The sequence below is a fragment of the Pocillopora verrucosa genome, chromosome 4 (assembly GCF_036669915.1).
Source record: "Pocillopora verrucosa isolate sample1 chromosome 4, ASM3666991v2, whole genome shotgun sequence".
Lineage (NCBI taxonomy): Eukaryota > Metazoa > Cnidaria > Anthozoa > Scleractinia > Pocilloporidae > Pocillopora > Pocillopora verrucosa.
The window spans coordinates 11,923,384-11,940,797 of NC_089315.1; the positions used below are offsets into that span (position 1 = coordinate 11,923,384).

At 40.4% G+C, this 17,414-nt stretch overlaps 1 protein-coding gene and 1 long non-coding RNA gene across 2 annotated transcripts; one reads left to right on the plus strand and one right to left on the minus strand.

Moving 5' to 3' along the window:
- The first annotated feature begins 137 nt into the window (after positions 1–137).
- On the plus strand, positions 138–6,671 carry LOC136280552 (uncharacterized). Its single transcript, XR_010717296.1, has 4 exons — positions 138–338; positions 4,144–4,221; positions 4,947–5,011; positions 5,268–6,671. It is a non-coding gene; the product is annotated as an uncharacterized lncRNA (long non-coding RNA).
- A 4,493-nt stretch (positions 6,672–11,164) lies between these two features.
- LOC131796202 (tetratricopeptide repeat protein 28-like) lies at positions 11,165–14,621 on the minus strand. Its single transcript, XM_059113820.2, has 2 exons — positions 12,675–14,621; positions 11,165–12,169 (listed from the first exon to the last, which is right to left on the minus strand). The coding sequence occupies exons 1-2, from the start codon at positions 14,564–14,566 to the stop codon at positions 12,112–12,114; spliced, it is 1,950 nt and encodes a 649-aa protein (XP_058969803.2). The 5' UTR covers positions 14,567–14,621; the 3' UTR covers positions 11,165–12,111.
- Positions 14,622–17,414: the final 2,793 nt, after the last annotated feature.

Genomic DNA, 17,414 nt, shown 5'->3' on the forward strand with positions numbered 1-17,414 from the left:
TCGACATGAAAAGAAGGGGAAAAGTAGCTCGTGGATGATATCTTTAGGTGACAACAATCTATTTAGACCCACATGGCGCAGATACAGAACACAGTATTGAGAATTTATAAAAGACAATTCGAGTTAATTCTTTCTGTTTCACGCTCCAGTTTTCCAATGACATCAATGACGTCATATAAGTAAATAAAGTGGATGCATAGTCAAGCTTAGGCCAAACCTCGATGTGTATTTGAGGGTCAAATATTCGTACCATTTGAAGCTCCTCCTCAACAGCTTCAAGCCTTTTCTTGTACAACATTAAGATAACAAAACTGCAAGTGGAATTTTGCAACTCTAAGGTGAGCTTTATCCTTGTTTATCAATCAAGTTTGCTAATGTTGTAGCAACAGGTGAGCCATATATTCAGCTTATGAAGTTGTTTTGAGTTTGCACCCAGTGTAGTTACAATGTTATTGTCTATCAGTCGAATTTTACAAGAATCAGACATCGACATTGAGTACTTTTTCCGCTGGAAAATAATTCGCGTATATGGAGCTCAGCACGGGGACTGTGTAGTGTCCATAACAGAGATAAGCGCATTAATACCAGAAATGTGATTACGTGAGCACTTTCGCTTTCAAACGATTAAAGGGGGCAAGTTTCAGAAGAAACTGCGGTGCTGTGTTGGCGTGGAGTATAACAAGATAATTTGGTTTCACCAACTAGGTTGATAATGTAAATGGGCTTCCCGGTAAAGAATATCTAAAGCTGCTGTAAATTTAGCCGCTCATGGTGATGGAACTTATACATTAGAAACGAACACAACTTAATTTCACTTTGTGTGGCCTCAAGACTAAATTTAATTTGGTGTCAAAGGAGGTAACTCAGTGCAGCGAACAAAATCACTCGTTAGCATTTGATTGGAAAATTGGTGAAGAAAAGCACTGAAAAAGATTACAAACAGGTTGTATGTACCATACCCGCTTAAGTTACTTATTAGAGATATTTAATTCGGCGGTAATTGTGAAGTGAACTCTGATAAGACCACGTCAAAAGTGATTTTAGTTTTGTATAAGAAGTTTTGGTAAAATTGGACGATTTTTTTTTGTTGCTTAATCAGCAAACTTCCGATTCTCAGGTAAGGGAAACTTTTATGTAATGGTATAAAACACACATAATTTCTGATCCTTCTAGAAATAGTTTTGTTTTGCCGAGAGGCGTATTGTTTCACGATAGGAGGTCGAAGGACAGTGAGACTGAAGGAAAAACAAAACTGGATGTGTCGAAACGGGTCAGACATTATCTTAAGTGCTTTGGTAATAATACTTTCAGAGGACGATAATAGTAAACAAGAAAACTGTAAATGAGCGTTCATCACTGTCTGTAAAAGAATAACTTAATTTCTTGTGAACACTGCCAATGTATCACAAATACATCTTAAGATACGTATAAGCTTTGGAGAACCGACTTTTCTTTATGATCTCTTCCTCCAATAAAATAGAAAAGCGCTTTTTTAGCCTCAGCCTATTCTGTTTTTAAAGAACTAGCGGAGAGCTGGCGACAAATTGTCTGGAATCACTGTGAAGTTAAGAGAAAATTGCTTCAAAAGCATAACCCGACATAGAGATTTGACGGAATGTCAAAATTGAACGTCGAGCGGGGTTGTTGTTGTTGTTGGCAACCGTCTGTCTCGGAAGACAATGGAAATCTGCACCTAAGAAGTAGAATCACGTCAAGCTGCACCGCCGGCTGTGGCTGTGAAGCCCAATACGGGAGCCGCAGACCCGCTGGCATTTTGTGCAGGTAAAGTCATTTGTGGGGGTTGGTTGAATGGGGGCAGACTGGAGCCTCTGTCGCCTGCGAGTCCTCTTCACCTCCCACTGGCTCTCCCTCTTCAACTCGGCTTGTTTGACGCCGGCCTTGACAGTCGATCGCCAGAGTGTACGGTCGGCTGTTGCTGACTCAAGGTTTCCAGGGCTGATGCTGCTGGTCTTCAAGTCACGCTTGCAGACATCCTTGTAGCGCAGAGTTGGTCGTCCTGTTGGCCGCGTCCCTGTGGCGAGCTCACCGTACATGATGTCCTTTGGGATGCGTCCATCATCCATTCTGCATACATGGCCGAGCCAGCGCAGTCGCCTCTGGGTCAGCATGGCATACATGCTGGGTAGACCTGCCCGTGATAGGACCTCTGCATTTGTGATGCGGTCTTGCCAGGTGATGCCAAGGAGTCGTCTAAGGCAGCGCATGTGAAAGGCATTCAACCTGCGTTCTTGGCGGGAGTAGAGGGTCCATGTCTCACTACCGTAGAGAAGGGTGCTCAGTACGCAGGCTTGGTACACCTTCATCTTGTGTTGATGGTCAACAGGGAATTGTCCCAAACTCTCTTTTCGAGGCGAGCCATTGCCGTTGCTGCTTTTCCTATCCGAACATTGAGCTCAGAGTCCAGGGATAGGTTGCTGGAGATGCAGGAGCCAAGGTAGGTGAAGTTGTCGACTACCTCTAAGGCGTGCTCGCCAATGGTGATGTGTGGGGTGACGCTGACACCTTGGCCCATGATGTTAGTCTTTTTCAGGCTGATGGTTAGGCCAAAGTCATTACAGGCTTCCGCAAAGCGTGTGATGAGCCGCTGCAGTGCCTAGTACCCCGAGCGGGGTACAATTTAATTTATACATGGTCACGTGATTCCTTGTCAGCCATCACAATCGTCTTTAGAACAAGGGAAACCGTGGTATATAAAGCTGTAATCATGCAAGGTCACATCTTATCTCACTTCACGGTTTTTTTCAATCGTTCACGCTTCACTACTACTGTTTTGAAAATTGTTTTCACTCTGAGCAACAACTTGGGTCAAAAAAAAACAATGCAGTGAAGGTTACCCAAAACATAGAGAATCTTGAAGCACTACGTAAACGCGAAAAGAAATGAAGAAAATATTTGAGTGTCATTCTGTCTCTCAGCCCCTTCACTCTGACCGAGGTGGACATGAACCTTACCAATCAAACAGGTTTCCTAACAGTAGTGCAGAGTGCATTATCCCTCAGGTTATGTACGCTTAATCAATATTCCCTCGGTAAACAGTAAATCTTGTTTTCCCATCAGTTTGTTTTTCCGAGAGTCTCAGTGTTATCCCTCGAGTTATGTAAACTGAATCAATATTCCCCCGGTAAACAGTAAATTTTGTTTTCTCGTCAGTTTTTTTTTCCGAGAGTCTCAGTGTTTCCCACAATGGAGTTGAGGGAAACAATGAGACTGTTTCCCGTGAAACCAGACATTAAGTGCTTTGTCACACATGCCGAGGACAAACAAAGCAAACAAGCCAAAACAAGGGGGTTTATCACTGTTTACAACAGAGCAATGCAACTTTACCTCTGGTAAACACTGCTAATGTACCAAAAATGCATATTGAGATACGCAGAAGCTTTGAAGAACCAATTTTGTGTCTTGCAATAAAATAAAAATGAACTGTTTTTAGCCTCAGGCTGCTCTATTATGTTTTCAAGAACTAGCGAAGAGCTAGCGACAAGTTGTCTGGAGTCATTAAGGAATTCAGAGAAGAAAGTTTCAAAGTATTCTGTCTCAATCGCGCCACCAGCCTCAGCCACGTGCGTTTTGATAAAGTACACAATCTAGGTACTGATCACGTTCAATGAACGTATTACGCTCGACATACAATTTTGTTGGGATGTCAAAACTGTATGCCAAGCAGAATAAATTTTAATTTATGCAGGGTCATGAGATTAATTGTAAGCCAACTCAGTCGTCTTATAAGAGCAAAGGAAACCGTAGATGTATAACAATGAATCTCAAATTATATCTTGATATTTGCCTGTCTTGCAGAACATAATAACAATTTCACACGCTGTGTCACTTTTTCACGCTTCACTGTTACGGGTTTGCAAAATGTTTTTACATCGAGCAACAGCTTGGGTTGAAAACATACATTGCATTTAATCTCTCCTTGGCCATAAAATACGATACTGTTAATAGACCCCTAAACTCCAAGCTCTGATTGGTAATTCTCTCCTTTAGCTGGTACACATTTCCTTGTACTGAATTAGTTATGATTAGTCAAATGAAGATGACAACTTCTACCTGATAAGTTTGAATATTCCCAATACCTGTTTGGTGAATATTAATTCACCTTTTATCTTTTTTTTTCAATAGGCATCACTAAACGTGATAAATCTAATGACTACTTCGTTTGCTCAATAAAGCTCCCGAAATGCCATCATCATCATCTGGGTGAGTTTTTTCAGTTAGTGATAAGAGTAATTTTTACCGGTAAAGTCTGTGTAGTGAGAGTAAACACCCACAAGGTAGGCTGTGATTTCTTATCACTCAGCTACTGATTTGTTTGGCGTTCAGATGGTTGTTTTCGCAGGTACAGCACTTCTTGGTACTTTGAAATTATTGACAACTCAAAGAGTCTTTTTTGTATCAGTTGCCGAAAGTAATCTGAACTTTATTTGCAATTTTATTTGGAAGGCACATAGGACTGTATGCCTTTTCTTGACGCTGATTGCTAAGAAGTGAAGTACTATGCATGTGGAGAAAATTTCAACCAAACGGAGACTCCATTTAGTTTGAATAGCCGCTATGCTTCTGTATACTTAAAAAGATTCGAATGGGAAAAAATGTTTATTACCTTAACCCGGAAATTGCGGGTAAGTTCGAGGGACCATGTGTGCAGGACTTCCTCGTTTTTCTTGCCTACAGTCATAAACACATTGTAAAATACTCCAGTACTACAGCCCTACTTGAAGTTGGGCTAGCCATCAATCCATGATCTTTCGCTACGCACATATCACCGTCGCCGACAATTGCGGTGCAATCGGCGCTTAGTTAAGCCTGTCCAAATGCAAAATGTGAAGGCAGAGTGGTGATTCGTCTGGCATAACAGGTTATGGTTTGTCATAGTGGTGAATAACACTTTCAAAATAGAAGCATAATCGTTTGCCTTTGGATAGATCTACATCCGAAGTGACCATCTCACTAACAACTATGGATAACCAGCTATTGCAACAACAACAAGGTGAGGAAGAATAATGTTTTAGCCGATATCACACACATCGAATAAGTTAAAACCAAAGTATGACAATATTTCCAACAATACACTGTACATCAGCAAAAGGTAAATCTCATCAAAAAATTCTTGAAGTGATCCCCATAATTATGAGCAGATGACATGGCTGAAGTGTTAACACCCTGGACTAGGGGTGGAGAGGTCCCAATTTAACATCTTAGCTAGGTCAATGTTGTGTTCTCAGGCAGGACATTTCCTCTCACAGTGCCTCCCCCCACCCAGGAGTACAAGTACAGGAGATCTGTCAGGGAAAGCTGACAAAATTCCTGAGGGTAACTTTGGGATGGAGAAGCATCCCATCCAGGGGAAAAATAAATGCCTCAGTAACCAGGACTAAAGTTCACCTAAGACTACATGTAGGTGCACTTTTTTCTCAAATAATGCCTTTTGTTAAAAAATCACATAAAACTCAAAACCTATCAAGAATTGAGTTCATCCCCATTAAAAACTGTACAAAGTACTCAGAGGCATGGATGAAAATAACTCAAATGTTAAAAAAGTGTCACTTTCTAAATTTAAGGGGAGCATCACCTACTACTGGGTGATGTGCTTCTAAATAACAAACATACTAAATTGGTACACAAGCAGTCTTCCTACATAATTGTAATCAAGCTAGCCTACTCAGTACTAATTTAAAATCAGCATAAGTGTAATGTGCCTCTATGTTAACCCTTTAACTCCCAGATCAAATTTGTAATTCTCCCTACTATCAACCATACAATTCTTAGGATGTCAGTTCAGAGAATTTAGTATTGGATCAACCAATCATCCCCAAATTGATATTTTTCTTTATTCTCATCACTTATCTGGTTGATATTGTATTGATTTTGTAAGGAGAAAGCTGTCTTGGTCGCTCATGGGAGTTAAAGGGTTAAAAACAGAGTAAATTGGTACACAAGACAGTCTTCCAACGTAACTGTGATCAAGCTAGCCTACTTAGTACAAGTAATTTAACATCAGCATACTTGTTCTGATAGTTAAGTTTCCTATTCTAAGTAAAAGTACAGCAACAGTGATAGGTACTTTGGTGATTACTAGTTCTTAGTAAATAAGATCAGTTTTTCTATTTCTCAGTTTGCACATATACATAAACCACTTTTGCATTCTTAGAGGTTATTTTGCTCCCCTCCCACTCCTCCCAGTAACTCATCTTGCTGATCTTAGTATCTGTCTGAGTTTTCCACCAGACAGCCTTTTACTTTTTTTTAGCTTGTTTAACCCTTTCACTCCCAGATCAAATTTGTAATTCTCCTTACTGTCAACCTTACAACTCTTATAATGTTAGTTCATAGAATTTAGTATTGGATCAGCTAATTATCCCCATATTGATATTTTTCTCCATTCTCATCACTTATCTGGTTGATATTGTATTGACATGGTATTGATATTGTAAGGGAAATTCTGGTATGGTCACTCATGAGAGTTGAAGGGTTAATATTATGTTTAAGTATTATTTTGTTATTGGCTTGGTTGTATCATATAGGAGTCGTGTATTTGAGAAAGCATCAGTAAATAAATGATTTGTAATTTGTAATTTAAAAGGCTGTCTTTGTCCCAAACATTGCTTGGTGTTTTGTTTTGTGGTTTAGAACCTTTTAAAGCAAACTCGGCTCCTTGGCGGAGTACAGTATTTGAATATCCCGTAAAACTGTGTATTAAACGATCAGAATTTCAGAATAATCCGACAGGATCACAGGCTTGCTTCGCAGCTTAAAATAAGAGGAAGCAAAGATAAACGATTCAATGTGCCCGTCAAGCACTTCCTCACCGCTAGTATTTGACTGACCGTCTCACGTGGTTTCCTTTGGAAAGTTTTCCAGCCGCTTTGCGAGTCACATTTTCCATACAAGCACCATAAACAGCAGGTAACATAAAATGGAAGGTACGAGATCGATTAACTGCCATTTTTGCTCCTGTTGTGGTACCAGACTGGGCAGTTCTTTCCATCTTCAACTGGCGTTGTAACTCATAAAAAGCCGCCATATTGTGTTTACTTTTTGCTAGATCCCAGTGTTTTTTCGTTTGTGACGCAAAGTGCGTCATGCTACACGCGCAAATGCGCGGCAACACGCGTGAAGACCTTCCAAGCACCAAATAAGATTAACTTTTTTAAGCCATTGTTCTTTATTCGAGTGCCCGAAGGAGAAAAAAAACAGTTGTAAAAATCACAGAAAAGCGCTCCCTTTGTAGATTTGAACGTAATCGAGCGTGGAAAAGAAATGAGTTGTCTCACCGTCATAAATTCAGTGTCTACGAATGTTATTGAAATCCTGGTTCTTATTTGGTGTAGAAGACGCAGTATACGTCACAATAGAATTTTATCACAACTGGAAATAAGAAAACAATGAAAACAATAGTGTGACGTATACTGTGTCTTCTACACCAAGTCAGAGCCGAAATCTCTACCTTATTCGGATGGATATTTCGCAGTTCTGGATTGATCACAGCCTTTACGCTGCTTGTCATTCCAGCTGAAAACTAATCGCAAACTGAGGAATGAAGTTACTAAACTTCTTAGAGAATCAGAAGCAAGAATTCAGAAAAACAAGAAATAGTAAGGACTGTGGTAAATTTTTATAAAAAACCCTCACAAAAAGAGACGTAGTAGTATTAGTCCACTAAACTGAAATGCTCCAGGTAAAATTATTGTTGATCATGCATTCATGATAAAGCCGAGGCTATGAATAATTTCTTTGTACGTTGCTGGGAGCACAGATTTGGCCTCCAGTGTCATAGCCAAGATACTGCTGTACTTTTTTCAGTCCCTAACGTATGACATTATAACTATTTCACATGGACATACACCGGACATATTTCTAATACCAATCTTGCTTTTGTTGTGGTTCATTATGGTGAAGCGTGCAATTTATTTATACTCATATAAGGCCACCCGGACAATGAAAACAAATTATAATAACATTTGAAGGGTCAAACTTGTTCCCACTTAGCCTAAGCGTTGCCGTACCCTTCCCCCCCCCCTTTCCCCCACACACACACGCGCACGCGCACACACACACATGAAGTGTAGTCCCACCAATGTGACAAGCGGCTGCTCCTTTACTAGCAGTTATAGCGGTACTCTGTGATGGTAACATTGTTATCAAACGTTTCAAGAGATATGACTTGCCAGTTCTTGCACTACCAGTAAAAAACACACTCTTTCCAGCTCTTATGGCGTTTATCGCTGTCATTTGTTCAGGTATAAGATTCATTTCAAAAGAACTCAAAGAGCTGAGACGTCTTCTTGCCGGTCCACTGTGTTCGTCGTCTCCACAATTGGAATCGCTTTCTTTACCTATAGTTTTAAATAGCTTCGGTGTCATACCGTTCTTATCTTCCAGAGGTCTTTTCTTGCAGCCCACTGTGAAATCCTTATCTGTAAGAGGGCTTATGTTTTCAAACGACCGCGCTTCATCACTGAGAAGCCGTCTTCTGTTACTTGCAATTCCATTTTGTTTACTTTGGGCAAGTTTCAATGACAGACATTTTAAAAACGTCGCGAGCTGATTCGGTGGACAATTTCGAAACATTATTTGAATCTTCTGTGTTAGAGGTTTGATGGTAGCCTTCCCTTCCTGTAAAAACCGTTCGTGAATGGTTAATTCCTTCAGAAGAAAAGTCTTTCCCAACGGAGATTGACTACTGACGATGTCGCGAAATTCATCTCGACCCAAGACAACTGTAATACTCTTGAAGGTTCACCGTTTCGTGACCACACCATTGGAATTGAGGTTTTCCACTGTCAAACAGCGTTCTAACTCACTAGCTTCCATCGCTCTATCGAAATAAAAGTTTAAAAACGTTTGAAAGAAATGGAAGCTTTGATCGAAAGGAATCAGTCGTCTCTTTCACCTTTAAATTTTGGTGTCCCAAGACATCGACCAATCACATGCAAAGGGTAAGTAGTCTCCAGTCCTCTTTGTCGGGGTCTCAAACCGGCTAAATTTAGCAAGAATGTCACAAACAATTCCATATTCTATCGTCCTAACTTCGGCCTATTCCGGTGATTTGGGCCTCCAGATAATTCACCGAACCGAACCTGAATACCCCTGGATTGATTCATCTGCGCAGTGAACTGTGGAAGCTTGCATACCCCAGTTCTTCTTTCGTGGGCTTTCTCAAGTATAGCCTTTCCTTGCAATGTCTTGTAACGCTCTGCCATTCTTAGCCTGCAGTGAAGCCTTCTGACTGGCCATGTTTGTACGGTGCAGAGGAGGGGGCGGGGATGGCCAGACTACTATTGAACCACTCCATCCGGAATCCCCTCTCCTTCCTTCTGATTTTTTTTCTTATTTTTTCGGTTTTTATTTTCTCAATACCCTCCGAAAGTGTAAATGATATGTTCTGAAGCATGATTGTGTTTTTGGGCTCTTCTCAGTGGCATTATAACCTTCGCCTAACGGAAAGGGCTAAAATGACTCTGATTCGGGCGCAAAACATAGTTATACCCAAGAACATAAACTTTGTATTATTTAATTGTAACGGACCGTTTGGACCCGAGAGTTATCTGAGAAGAAGGCTGCAGATACGTCTGACACTCCGAACTTTCAAATGTGCTCTTAGTCTCATCAGAGAATAAATGTGGACATTTAGATGCCTTCCAAGGGATTCGACTGCCGTTTGTCAATACGTAGATGTTAATTGGTCACTCGCTAAGTAAGTGCTTACTTATTGCAAATTGCACGAGAAAAATCATGTGATTACGTATTAATAATATACATGAGAGAATATGAGATAATTTATCATAATTGTGGAGAAGCAAAGCGCGCGCATCAAGTGAAGAAAATAATTTATTCAAACCGTGCGTTCGGTCAAAACAACCGCGTACGATCAAAACAATAATATACAATGATATTTTCACATCTTTAGGGCACAAAAAGTTCAGAGTTCGGCTAAACAATTCAAGGACTTGTTCAGTTTGTGTCCGAATTACTTTCGATGAAATGGAATCGTCGTTTGCGATGTTTAATCATATTTGCTTTTAATTTCGGCGTAGAATCGCTCGGGCAAAGTGTTAAGCTGAGTCTGCTCGAAATTTTCAATTTCCTCGGCGATTCCGTTCTCTAAACACCACTTTTTCCAAACTGATAACCAAAGAGTAGTGCTTTTTACAGTGTTTTCGTTGTTAGAGCTGTTTTTCAGCTACTGTATTGTTGTTGCGGTGGCGAAAGAGAACCTACTTGAAACGCCGGCCATTGTTTCGCTCGCAAATTTTTAGCGTATCCAAATGTTGCGACATCAGAGGCTCGCATTTGATTGGCTATCTGTGAGTTTCTTTGATTATTGAGCAATCAGAATGTCTGGTTTGTTACTTCTTTCAACTGAATTAACCCTCCTCTGCATTGAATTACCTGAAAACTGCATTTATCTTAACCAATCAGAACTGAGTAAATTTATTATTTATTAGGAACAGTAATGAGCCACGATCTTGAAGTTGGGGCAAAATAGAGGAACTAAAAAGTTCCCCCATAATCAAGTTGTATGGACCCAAAAAAAGTGGTTAACAAAAATAAATTTTCTCTCTCTCCCTCCTCTCTCTCCCCTCTCTCCCCCCTCTCTCTCCCCTCTCTGCCTCTCTCCCCCCCTCTCTCCTCCTCTCTCTTAAGGTAAAGTAAGTTTATTTTTGTTTCTTATTACTCAGACCACATAGACAATGGACCACGAAATAACTACGCGTGAGTTTTTATTCAGAAAAATAAGAACTTTTTTCCCTTTCTTTTAACTAAACTAATGCGTTATTTTCGTTCTTTTTGAGGTAAAGGTTCTTTTTCTTTTACAAAAATGAAATCATCAGTTACACAGTGTCCCACCTCAACTCACCCAGCCAAAAAAATTAACTCTTGCATGCATTGCATGCCTATGATTTTACTTTTTGTGCAGTCCATTGTTTCTTCTTTTAACTCTGTTTGTTGCGATTATATTGAGCACTGTTTTTTTTATCTGCTATGTTTGGTATTTTTGTTTAGTTGAATCTTGTGCATAGCTCGTTCTCTCCTCCGATTAAATATTTCTTTCAAATCTTGCACAATGCTTTTCTCGTCTCTGTTTGATTTCTAATTTAATATCTGCCTTATTGTTTGTTTCAACTTAAATTTGTTTAACCCTTTAACTCCCATGAGTGACCAAGACAGAATTTCTCCTTACAATATCAACACAGAATCAAGCAGACAAGTGAGGAGAATAAAGAAGAAAACTCAATTAGAGAACTACAAGTTGATCCAATACCAAATTCTCCAAATTGAAATCATGAGTATTTTATGGCAGACAATAGGGAGGATTACTAATGAGGTCTTGGGAGTTAAAGGGTTTATTCTGGCTGATTGTCACGTTCATATCCTACGAACTGTTTGCACTCTTCTGTTTGGCGTTAAGTATCTCGCGCAATGTTTTCTCCTAATTTTATCTCAATAATTCGCTCACCGTTTCTCTTCTTCTCTATCTGTTAATACTTTTCTTTTAGTATATTGCACTCTGTGTGTTCTCTTCTCCGTTTAACTTTTAGATTAATATGTAGCGCCCTGTTCCCAACAATGTTTGATTTTTTCGGTAATTCTCAACCATTTTTCTCTTCTATGTCTGATTTTTACATTACTACCTCCTCTTTTCTATTTGATTGTTTCTTCAGTATCTCGGATCTTTTTGTTCCATTTTCTGTTAGTTTTTTTATGTTGTCATTTCCTGCACCTGTGAACAGTCTTAATCACTCTTTAATGATCACGTGCGCGTGCAGCGGGAGAATTGAAAACAGAATTATAATGATTTAAATCAAGGATTAACTTTGAGTTCTGACGAAACTTTGCCACATTCTCACATTTTCATACATTAAGCTAATTTCCTGCGTTCAGTTTTCCCATCCCAATTTATTATAGATCCCTATTGATAGTATACTTAATAGATCAAACGACTTAGTTGCAGGTTTCATTATCACCATCATCACAAAAGCACACAAAATCTACTACTTGACTGAAAAAAAATTAAAAATGTCTTCGCAAAGTAATACCAGTGTCCATTGAACGACAATGTTTAGGAAGAAGAATCTTTGTGTAGGATCAGTAGTCACTCTGTTTCTTCTCCGCCTCGTTGTTGTCCTCCTCGAGTCCTTCTTTCCTAAAAAAAGCATTATAGATTTGTCACTATTTCAGCTTTAAAGTAAACGAAACAGATTTCCAATCAAAGAAATTACTTTCTTCTTCAATTCCATTGGCTATGATTGTCCAAACTTGTCAAACATACCATGCTTGATACGAAAGGGACTTTAAGATTTTCAATTTATTGTTATTTTTGTTGATTTTTCACAAATAAAGTTAACTTTTCAGCTTCTCAAGTTACCTTCATCGTCATAACGTGTAGTATCGCATCGATTTTGACTAATTATTTCGGAGTATATATTGCATACAAAAGAAACGCAAATTCAAAGCCAATTTTAGAAAGCCTTCTGTGAAAAAATTCTGGCTCCTAGCACTAGATAAAATCAAGTTCTTTTTCCTGGCATTTTATGGATGAAAGACAAAAACAAAAACAAACAAAAAAATTACGACAACTGAGTGAAGTGAATAAGTTAAGTGTGCTGATCGGTTTATCGTAGAAAATTGCTCATTCTAATCAGACCTACCCTTTTTTCTTAAAATCAAATGTCACGTTATCCCCCATCAACACAAACGGAGCCCATTGGGAAGGTTTGGAAAATCCATTACTTCTCAACCATTGAACGGCCTGGTGAAGAGATTCACTGGCACTTTCTCCACGCACAAGGTGTTTATAGAAATGTTTCATGAGCTTCGCCGTTGCTTTGTCTTCTATAGCCCACGATGCTACCAACACTGAACGTGCACCAGATGCTAGGAATGCTCGAGCGATTCCAATAACTCCTTCTTTTTTAATCAATCCACGCCCACTGTGACAACAGCTGAGTACTACCAGTCTAGCTCGCACTTGAACTCCTTCAATGTCGGACATTGTCAGGAGGTAGTCTTCCTCTTGTGGGGTACTGTTAATAGTACATTGAGGAGAGAGGGCAATCTCTCCTCTTTCAGGATTTCCATGTGCGGCAAGATGTATCAGACTCACTGAAGGTATTGCTTGAAGAACCGCCTGCTTTGTTGCGCGACTTCCCAATATTGGCTGAACACCCAGCAGTTGACCAACCATCTCTGCTTCCTTACTTGCATAAAACAATGGTGTAATGTCAATAAGACGTCCATTATATTGCACTTTGCCAACCGTAGGATCACCCACAACCAGTCCGCCAGTTTGACTGTGATAGTCTGCTGGACATTCTTGAATGAGCCGGATAGTTGTCAGTGAAGGGACGATGCGTATTCTGTACTTCTCCGATAAATACTTGCCGGCTTGTTCATCACGCAAGGCAGCAAATGGGACTCGGTACAAAAAACGATCCGGTACAATGATGATTTCAGGCTCTGTGAGTAAATCTACCACAGGTGCGACGATCCATTCGTAGCACAAATGATGACTTCTTCCGGTATCTTTAGTTTCGTCACCTCGCAAATTTGCTAGGCTCTCTTCATGAAGAGATGTCGTCACGTTGTCATTCAGCGATCGGTCTTCGCAGTTCCCTTCGGGTAAAACACCAAAGCATTCGGCGCTCTTTTTGAAGACTCCCTCCACTTCGCAAACTTGTGCAGCAATAAGAGTGTCTATTTTCACTTCGTCTGTTCTTCGAAAGAAAATGTCTCCATTTGCTTTCAACACCCAGAGAAGAACTTGCCGATCTTCATACGAAACGTACAAAAAAACACAGTTACTTTCTCTTCTCGCGATGTTTTCAATCCCGAACCATGATCGTGGATCAGCTGAGATGTGGCTTTCAGCGGAGTACTTGTCTGCCATGAGTTCTGCGAGGACTCTTGCTCGTCCCAGCTCCTCAACATAGAGAGCATTTCGAAAGTTTCCAGTACGGCAAAGGAGGTGAGTGAGTAACTTGTAGGGAAAAGTGCCGTATTCCTCTAACAGAGAAATTTTAAGTCCACTGTTTCCTTTCTGGAGAGTTCTGATTTGTTCACATTTTTCAATGCCTTGGAGGAGATATTCCATTGCCTCCACAACCTCGAACTGCGATATCTTTAACACTGAAATAAGGAGAAGACTTTTAAACTCAGCCATTTTGTATCCAATTTCGCTGCTTATGGAACAAGCTTTCTGTAAATAATATGCTGCTTTATCATATTCACCAAACGATTGGGATAGACTTCCAACGTGTAGGTATAGTTGTACTTCGCACTTTCTATTGCCACATTCCCTGCTGATTGTAAGCGCCTTCTCACAAAGTTCTTTTGCCTTCTGACTGTCATTTACAGAATCAGAGAGACTTGCCAAATTTACAATAGCCATTGCTTCCAGTTCTCTGTCACCAATTGCAATACTGACGCCGACTGCTTTGTCCAAATGTTCTTTAGCTTGCCGATTTTTATTAAGACTGCGGTACACCACTCCAAGTTCTAAGTGTGCTGTACCTTCTCTTCTTCTGTCGCCAATTTCTATCATGATGGCAAGTGCTTTCTCGTGATATTCTTTAGCATTCTGATATTCGCCAAGGGAATGAAACACATTTCCGAGGTTCCCGTAAGCTGTTCCTTCTCCTTTTCTGTCGCCAATTTCTATCAAGATGGCAAGTGCTTTCTCGTGATATTCTTTAGCATTCTGATATTCGCCAAGGGAATCAAACACATTTCCGAGGTTCCCGTATGCTGTTCCTTCTCCTTTTCTGTCGCCAATTTCTATCGCGATGGCAAGTGCTTTCTCGTGATATTCTTTAGCATTCTGATATTCGCCAAGGGAATCAAACACATTTCCGAGGTTCCCGTATGTTGTTTCTTCTCCTTTTCTGTCGCCAATTTCTATCGTGATGGCAAGTGCTTTCTCGTGATATTCTTTAGCATTCTGATATTCGCCAAGGGAATGAAACACATTTCCGAGGTTCCCGTATGTTGTTCCTTCTCCTTCTCTGTCGCCAATATCTATCGCGATGGCAAGTGCTTTCTCGTGATATTCTTTAGCATTCTGATATTCGTCAAGGGAATCAAATACTCTTCCAAGGCTCCCGTATGTTGTTCCTTCTCCTTTTCTGTCGCCAATTTCTATCATGATGGCAAGTGCTTTCTTGTGATATTCTTTAGCATTCTGATATTCGCCAAGGGAATCAAACACACTTCCGAGGTTCCCATATCTTGTTCCTTCTCCTTTTCTGTCGCCAATTTCTATCTCGATGGCAAGTGCTTTCTCGTGATATTCTTTAGCATTCTGATATTTGCCAAGGGAATGAAACACAGTTCCGAGGTTCCCATATCTTGTCCCTTCTCCTTTTCTGTCGCCAATTTCTATCGCGATGGCAAGTGCTTTCTCTTGATATTCTTTAGCATTCTGATATTCGCCAAGGGAATCAAACACATTTCCGAGGTTCCCGTAAGTTGTTCCTTCTCCTTTTCTGTCGCCAATTTCTATCATGATGGCAAGTGCTTTCTCGTGATATTCTTTAGCATTCTGATATTCGCCAAGGGAATCAAACACATTTCCGAGGTTCCCGTAAGCTGTTCCTTCTCCTTTTCTGTCGCCAATTTCTATCGCGATGGCAAGTGCTTTCTCGTGATATTCTTTAGCATTCTGATATTCGCCAAGGGAATCAAACACAGTTCCGAGGTTCCCGTATGTTGTTCCTTCTTCTTTTCTGTCGCCAATTTCTATCAAGATGGCAAGTGCTTTCTCGTGATATTCTTTAGCATTCTGATATTCGCCAAGGGAATCAAACACATTTCCGAGGTTCCCGTATCTTGTTCCTTCTCTTTCTCTATCGCCAATTTCTATCGCGATGGCAAGTGCTTTCTCGAGATATTCTTTAGAATTCTGATATTCGCCAAGGGAATCAAACACATTTCCGAGGTTCTCGAAAGTTGTTCCTTCTCGTTTTCTGTCGCCAATTTCTATCATGATGGCAAGTGCTTTCTCGTGATATTCTTTAGCATTCTGATATTCGCCAAGGGAATCAAACACATTTCCGAGGTTCCCGTATGCTGTTCCTTCTCCTTTTCTGTCGCCAATTTCTATCATGATGGCAAGTGCTTTCTCGTGATATTCTTTAGCATTCTGATATTCGCCAAGGGAATCAAACACATTTCCGAGGTTCCCGTATGCTGTTCCTTCTCCTTTTCTGTCGCCAATTTCTATCATGATGGCAAGTGCTTTCTCGTGATATTTTTGAGCATTCTGATATTCGCCAAGGGAATGAAACACATTTCCGAGGTTCCCGTATGTTGTTCCTTCTCCTTTTCTGTCGCCAATTTCTATCATGATGGCAAGTGCTTTCTCGTGATATTCTTTAGCATTCTGATATTCGCCAAGGGAATGAAACAGACTTCCGAGGTTCCCGTATGTTGTTCCTTCTCCTTCTCTGTTGCCAATTTCTATCGCGATGGTAAGTGCTTTCTCGTAATATTCTTTAGCATTCTGATATTCGCCAAGGGAGTAAAACACAGTTCCGAGGTTCCCGTATGTTGTTTCTTCTCCTTCTCTGTCCCCAATTTCTATCTTGATGGCAAGTGCTTTCTCGTGATATTCTTTAGCATTCTGATATTCGCCAAGGGAATGAAACACACTTCCGAGGTTCCCGTATGTTGTTCCTTCTCGTTCTCTGTCCCCAATTTCTATCTCGATGGCAAGTGCTTTCTCGAGATATTCTTTAGCATTCTGATATTCGCCAAGGGAATCAAACACACTTCCGAGGCTCCCGTATGTTGTTCCTTCTCCTTTTCTGTCGCCAATTTCTATCATGATGGCAAGTGCTTTCTCGTGATATTCTTTAGCATTCTGATATTCGCCAAGGGAATCAAACACAGTTCCGAGGTTCCCGTATGTTGTTCCTTCTTCTTTTCTGTCGCCAATTTCTATCAAGATGGCAAGTGCTTTCTCGTGATATTCTTTAGCATTCTGATATTCGCCAAGGGAATCAAACACATTTCCGAGGTTCCCGTATCTTGTTCCTTCTCTTTCTCTATCGCCAATTTCTATCGCGATGGCAAGTGCTTTCTCGAGATATTCTTTAGCATTCTGATATTCGCCAAGGGAATGAAACACAGTTCCGAGGTTCCCGTATGTTGTTCCTTCTCGTTCTCTGTCCCCAATTTCTATCGTGATGGGAAGTGCTCTCTCGAGATATTCTTTAGCATTCTGATATTCGCCAAGGGAATGAAACAGACTTCCGAGGTTCCCGTATGTTGTTCCTTCTCCTTCTCTGTTGCCAATTTCTATCGCGATGGTAAGTGCTTTCTCGTAATATTCTTTAGCATTCTGATATTCGCCAAGGGAATGAAACACAGTTCCGAGGTTCCCGTATGTTGTT